General features: G+C 42.5%; 1 protein-coding gene across 1 annotated transcript in view; it reads right to left on the reverse strand.

Annotated features, from left to right (window-relative positions):
* BEND7 (BEN domain containing 7) overlaps nucleotides 1-5,745 on the reverse strand; it is a 44,069-nt gene extending 38,324 nt beyond the window's left edge. The window contains exons 1-3 of the mRNA XM_009584285.1: nucleotides 5,675-5,745; nucleotides 4,691-4,905; nucleotides 2,906-2,989 (exon numbers count right to left, since the gene is read on the reverse strand). Coding sequence (XP_009582580.1) covers nucleotides 2,906-2,989; nucleotides 4,691-4,905; nucleotides 5,675-5,745 — 370 coding nt within the window. The remainder of the gene's footprint in view (nucleotides 1-2,905; nucleotides 2,990-4,690; nucleotides 4,906-5,674) is intronic.
* Nucleotides 5,746-6,614: the final 869 nt, after the last annotated feature.

Consider the following 6,614-nt stretch of genomic DNA (forward strand, 5'->3'; position numbering starts at 1 on the left):
AGATAACTAAGCCCTTTCCTTCAAAGCAAAAGAGATGCCAGTCCTTACCTGCAAAATTCAGTAGCGATATTTTCCCCCCCAAATTTTGCAAACTCCCCCACTGCATCACATAAGCAACTTTCCTAAGCTTACCAAGATCCATTCAAAAAGCAGTTGGGCTTTATACCATCGCAACCATCAGAGGTCACGTCCAGTACCATGTTCCTCTAATTGTGCTGAAGCTTCCTCCAATTTGCAGCCTGCATTTACACAAAGCCACGTTTTGCCCGTCTGTGCTGATGCAAAAAAGACCATCTAGGTTCAACAGGTCTTTCCAGACATTTGATCCTTAATTCATCTGCTTGTTAAACAAACTATTCTTCTGATTTACTCATTTACCCTAGAAGCTTGCCTCTTCTCGACAGTGCATCTCTTCAGTTTGAGTTCATCGTTCCCAAATGTGCAACCAAAACACACGCTATTCCAGACAAAGCGTCACTTGTTCATAAAATGGCATTAACATTTCACCTTTTCTAAAGGTAACAGTTTCAATGATATATCTTAGCATCCATTCACATACTAAAGGCTGCATCACATTGAGGTTTCAACCGCTGGTCCCATGGATCATTTGAAACACCTGAACTGGAGAACAAACATAACTCTAAACCAACAAGTTGGAGTGAACACCCTTCTGGGATGAATTTTGGCATAAAACAGTGAAATCAAGTGAAGCAGCAATTATACCCTGAGACTCCTTATGAGTGGACAGGACACCGAGCTGGGGAAAGTGGTGTGATCCCACCATCCCTGAAGCACAATGAAAAATTACTCCAAGCAATGTGAAATTTTTTAAAGGAAAGCTGGAATGCCAAATGCCACTCGTCCCAGATCCCTGCCAAAAGGTGGGAGCTCAGATTTCAAGTGCTTTCAGTTGAGTTCAGTCCCTGCCACTGCTTTCCCTGCATCTCAGATCAGTGCCTTTGTCACTAGGAATCTGGATAGAAGTGGACACCAAAGTAACCTATTGAAAATAAAGTGGAGAAGGTTATGTGAGCTCTGAGTAACTTCCTGAATTGAACCCAACCCCCAAGGGAAAAAAAAAGCCTAGTCTACAAATCTTGCATGGTCATATACGTCATTCACTCTTGTCAAAACCAACACACTCTGAGGAAATCTGAAAGTTGGACACTCAGGACATCACCAGGAAATAGCACCTTTTTCTTTTCATAGCATCTGAAGGTGGGCTCCCAGGACTGCCACTCTGTGCTTCAGTACCTGATAAGGAAGATCCTTGATAGGGCTCACATTCTTAAAGATTAAATTCTCACCAGCTCTTGAAAGAGGTGAACTTTAGGCACTTAAATGCCAGAGCACATTCAGTCACAATGAAAAGCTGGGCATACTCAAAAAGCCTCTCAAAACAAACCCAAAGACAACACAGCCAAACTACAATCAAATCAATTGGTCTGACTCACGGCACAGATGTCAAAGCAGACTCCTGCACGTTCTTAGAAGCATCCTGGCTTAAGCGACTAGATGCCTACCTCCTGCCAAAGCTTTATCATGATTTAGGATTGGAAGAGAAAGCATTCAAAGTAAACCTCTGGTGGAGCTCACTCCATCAGGTTTATCAGAATTCACCAAAAGTGCTTACAGAACACAAAATCCAAACACAAAGCACAGCAGCCACCTTCGCGTCTCCCTGGAAATGGGTGTACGGAAGAAATATTTGCTCAAAATCCTCAGGGTGAGAAGCTGAGAAGGGAATTTAACACAGCTCTCACCCCCGTGTAAATATTCCAACCATCAGAAGATTCCACACTGCCCGAGAGGTCCTCCTTTTCTCTCCCATTTGCTGCTGACCTCTAGAAGAGGAATGGCACTGTGAACTAAGGAGACGAAGGCATTTTGTGTACAGATTGACTTCAGGTGCCGATTCACACACTCGGGACCAATGCTTCTTGCTGGCTCCAGGGGGCAACACACACAGACTACAGAAACCTTAAATCACCCTACAAAAATGTTTAGGCTCCTGGTGCAGTTAAGAAGAGGCAGACACCTCCAAATTTCTCACTGCAGAGGCACCTGCTTTCTCCAAAGCCTGAGCAAGGTGTCCAAGAGCTTGCTTTATACAGCAAGAGTCATTACTGTAGCTCAAAAATCTGGCCCTTACTCCTCTGCATTTGGCCTGCCAAATTTTTGCCAAGAGGTGCAGTACCCAGGTGAGGTCCTAGATACGACAGGAGGAAGCAGGAAAGGAAGAAGCACTCTGCAGCTGAGGAGTTATACGAGACAAAAAGCACAGACAGAAAGATAAAGGTTCGCTGATAACCAGTCCTATCATGCTGTAGTATATATCATGCTGCAGACTCTATATTACTTCTCTGTTTTCTTTACACATTTTTAACTGTTGATTTAATTTAATTTTGCCATGGCAGGATTAGCAGGCAGGCTACAGAGGTGAAAGGACATTACATTAAGACAGCACATTAATCCTCTATCCCACCCAAGGCAGAAGCAAAACCAAACAAATAGCAGCTTCCTGGAAATTGAATTTCTGTTATCCAGATGTCAAAGATGTAATACCCCAATTACACAAACTATTGCCAGTGAAGCATGCCAGCGAATATGCAATGTAAATGGGGTGAGCACAGAGCTGCAAAACTGCAGAGTCAGCATCTGGCTCTCTGAGTGAGTGATAATTAGCACTGTGTGTAGACACTAATAAACATTTATGTCTGAAATTACAACTTTTAGCAGTGTTAATAAAGGATATATTGGCAATTCATGGAATAAAAGGGTCTTGAAAAGAACGTCATATTAAACAATGGCAGGCGCTTCCTGTGCTTGCACAGAGATTTTTTTCCTCCCTAATTGCAAATGGCCACGCTATGTTGCTCGGAAATTAATCAACACAAGCACATACCTAAAAAAACTGGTTGTGTTTCTTTGGTCTCCCCATTAACATCATTGCTGTAGTCAGAGATCTTATATATCTCATGATGGTAATCTGGAATGAAAAACGATAAAAAAAATTAGAACTCAAGTGATCTGGAAAAAATGAACACTGAACACATTGCTACAGTTTTACTACATAATTTATCAATATATCTGCAGTTTATTTCATGTACATCAAATTAACCACAGAAAATGTGCTCTGTATCAGCACCTCCTAAAAAAAACTTTGCTCACACTGGAGAGACTCAGCTCAAATATTTCACAGATTTTAGGGAATAGCTACGCCTGCCCTAAATTACTGTGTTCATTTTCACAGCAAATTATCCCACCAGATGCCAATTATCTGGCTTCTTGCTTTACAGATGGAAAGCAGATTTATAATGTAAACTTTACCTTCCCAGAGACCAAGCGAAACTTTCAAACTTCACCTCAATCAGAAAATCAGCAACATACATTAGGGCTGCAATGTTCAGCTATACTGACTCATCTTGGTGTCACTGGCCTCTGAATTCTGGAGAAAGGAGGATCAGGGACACCTTAAGATACTCACCTATAGAAACGAATGTCTGTGATGACCCTAAGAATAAACATTAGCATCTCATATTCAGAGATGTTACAGGATAAAAAAAAAAATTCAACACTGAGTTTCTATTTCAAATAAAAGAACATTTTGCTGTGAAGGTCTCTGCTGTAATCCCAGGCAGGTGTTCAGTAAAACCAGAGCTTTGTTTACGTGTGTACAGAGAGAATAGTAAGTCCAAGAAAAAAAAAACATGTTTAAAGGCAGCTCTCCTGGATGCTATTTCCGACTCTGCTACTGGCACACACTTTGTCCTTCAGCGCATCGCTCAAGACTGAACAATATATTAAGTGTCTTGAAACAGCCACCTCCCCACCTAACGCCTTTAACACCCTCCCAGTTCCCAACGATCTCAGCTACTCACTTCGTAAACTGTTTTTTCTGTTTACCTGCTTCACAAAAAATGAGGTAGAGATTAACTCATGGAAGAGCACTTTGGGGGATTCACTTAAAAGGCACAACAGAAACCGAAGGCGGCATAAGCAGCTCCTCCTCCCACGAGCAACACACCTGCACCTCTGAAAAACACCTACAGGATCGGAAAGGTCTCCTAGAAGCCAAACTTTTTTGTTACATGCTGTTTATTTGTACAGCACGACTGTCTTGAGGGCACAAGAGGAGGAACAACCAATAAGTAAACTAGAATCGAGCCCAACACAGCGATGCAAAAGAAAGAAAAGGGCCTGGAAAGAAAATGAGGGGAAAAAGAACATAACAGGGAGTTGGAGAGGTCAGCGACAAGGTGCTACGCAAAGGGTTCCTCTGCCTATCGAGCACGCCCAGTGAGTGAAACGGGTAAAGGTGAAGTTTGAGATACGATGTCAAGGAAGTAAAGGCTCCTTTCATAAGGTTAAAACTATGGGATTTATGCCGACTGCCTTCCATGGTCATTAGCTGTCCTGTTGAGGAGGGGGAGTGATGGAGCGGCCTGGTGGGCACCTGGTGGCCAGCCAAGGTCAACCCACCACACTCTGCATCTTCATCCTCTCAAGGGCGTCCAAGATCTGCTAGAAGTGAGTACGTGGAAACTAGGAATTAAATGACTTACAGACTCACGGTCCTTAGATATATAGATTACACGTGGTTTCTTCTCTAGCACTTCCCTCTGTACATCCAGCTGGTCACAATATTCTTCTGATCTACAGCTGCTGCCTTAAAGTCACCACATTTCACCCCAGAGGCGGCTGCTTTTCAGTGCAGGAATGGATTTCCTCTCGATCTGGTCATTATTGATCATCTCAATAAGGTGCTCTGAAGTTTTTTTTGGGACAGAATAAGCACTCTCCAGGCACACATCATTAACAGATGGTGTGTTACCAACGAATCGACACAGCATACCCTTTTCACTTTGGTTTCCTTCTTCTGCCTCGGATGTCACAGTCCAGGCGCTGCGAAATCCATATCAATTTCACAACAGTAAACACTAAACTGTGACATAACGGAATGACTCCAGCAAGAGGCAAAGGCCAATTACAAGAGACAACTATTTATACATAATTATCTTTCTAATCAACTGTGATAGAAAAAGAGTATGTGAGTGCAGACTCACATGCAAAATGTGATTTTTATCTCTTCCATTCTCCAAGTACAAAGACATTATTTTCTCTCTAGGATGTGTTTTTAGTATAGCTTTCTATTTGACTTTCCATGTCCAAAAAGAGACCCCAGATAAATTAAGATTTGCTAACAATGTACCATCATAACTGAATTTACCTATTAAAACAAGGTTAAATAGACCTCTTACACACTGAGGCATATCTAAACCCGTAACGAGTGGCAACTGAGAATTTGCAAAATAGTAATCTATTTCTGATAGCACACATATTCTTTTTACGGCTCCATTAGGACAGAAATAAAACCGAGTCTTCAATTTCAGTTTTGCTTTTCCACGTTTCACTTTCAGCCCCCCAAGCTCCAGCCCACTCCTGCACTAACTCTGCCTCCGAGTCGGGAGCATGTTCGATACCAAAACCCCACCAACCAAACCTGTTCTCCATAGAAATTAAACCCCTCGATAGGCTTGCTAATGCATACAGACCTCCAATACGTTTCAGACAAGTCTGATGGGTCACTGCTCCTCTAGTTTTTAACAGGGAGTATGTGCGATGCTCCAGACCCCGCTACGACACTACAGCAGTCATTATTTACTACTCCTACCAAGACAGTTTATTTCCATCTTTAAATTTCTTCGCATCGAATGTGATTTTGCCGAGCGCCTGCAAAGACATCGCTCTTCAGCCAACAAGTCTTGATACTCGCGTGTGTGTCCCCCCGTTCCCAAGTGTGACATTACACCCAAGCAGTCACCTGCCTTGAACTTGGCATGCAGGACACACACACGGCGTTTCATGGAGATACTCCCGTGCAATACTTGGAAACACAAAGGGAAAAAAGATCTCAAGTCAAATCCATCAGGGCAAAAAGATCTCATCGGCTGGAGAAGGGATAAAGCCCCAACCAAAATAAATCCCTAAGGCTGGGAAGTCCACCTGTTAAAATGCCTAAAAGCGCCTGCATCTTTTTATTACTGATTATTAAAAAAAACCAAGAAGACTGAAACACAGAGCTGTGCTTCTTCCCCGACATGAATCCAAATATTTCCCCCCACGATGCCTTTTAAAATATCCTCTTTTCCAAAAGCAAACACACCCCGAGCGAACAAGTTACACGCCAGCGGCTCTCCCCTGCCCACGTACAATTAATTAGCTGCGTGGATTTTTAATAAAGCAACCTCTATTCGGCTTTTCTTTGAAATACGTGGATGTACGCAGTTAAGAGGAGGGAAAAAACCACCCAAAACACAGTAAATCCACAGGAGTTGAATACTAAGAAGGTCCGTTGCTGCTCAAGTGTCATTATTTTTTCCTCGCTTCCCGATTTTACCTTTTCTCCTCCCCAAAGCAGGATTTACCACGAAACACGATCCAACTTTATTTTGTGCAAGATCTGCCTGGTAAAAAAAAACACGTCCACCTTTCCGGGGTGGTTTTGGGGGGGTTTGTTTTGGAAACAACACGTAACACACATGCAAAAAAAAAAAAAAAATTAACAAAAAGAGGAAAGGAGGGTTTAAAAAAAAATAAAAAGCGTGCAATGG

Source organism: Fulmarus glacialis, unplaced genomic scaffold, assembly GCF_000690835.1.
Source record: "Fulmarus glacialis isolate BGI_N327 unplaced genomic scaffold, ASM69083v1 scaffold23518, whole genome shotgun sequence".
In the NCBI taxonomy this organism is placed as follows: domain Eukaryota; kingdom Metazoa; phylum Chordata; class Aves; order Procellariiformes; family Procellariidae; genus Fulmarus; species Fulmarus glacialis.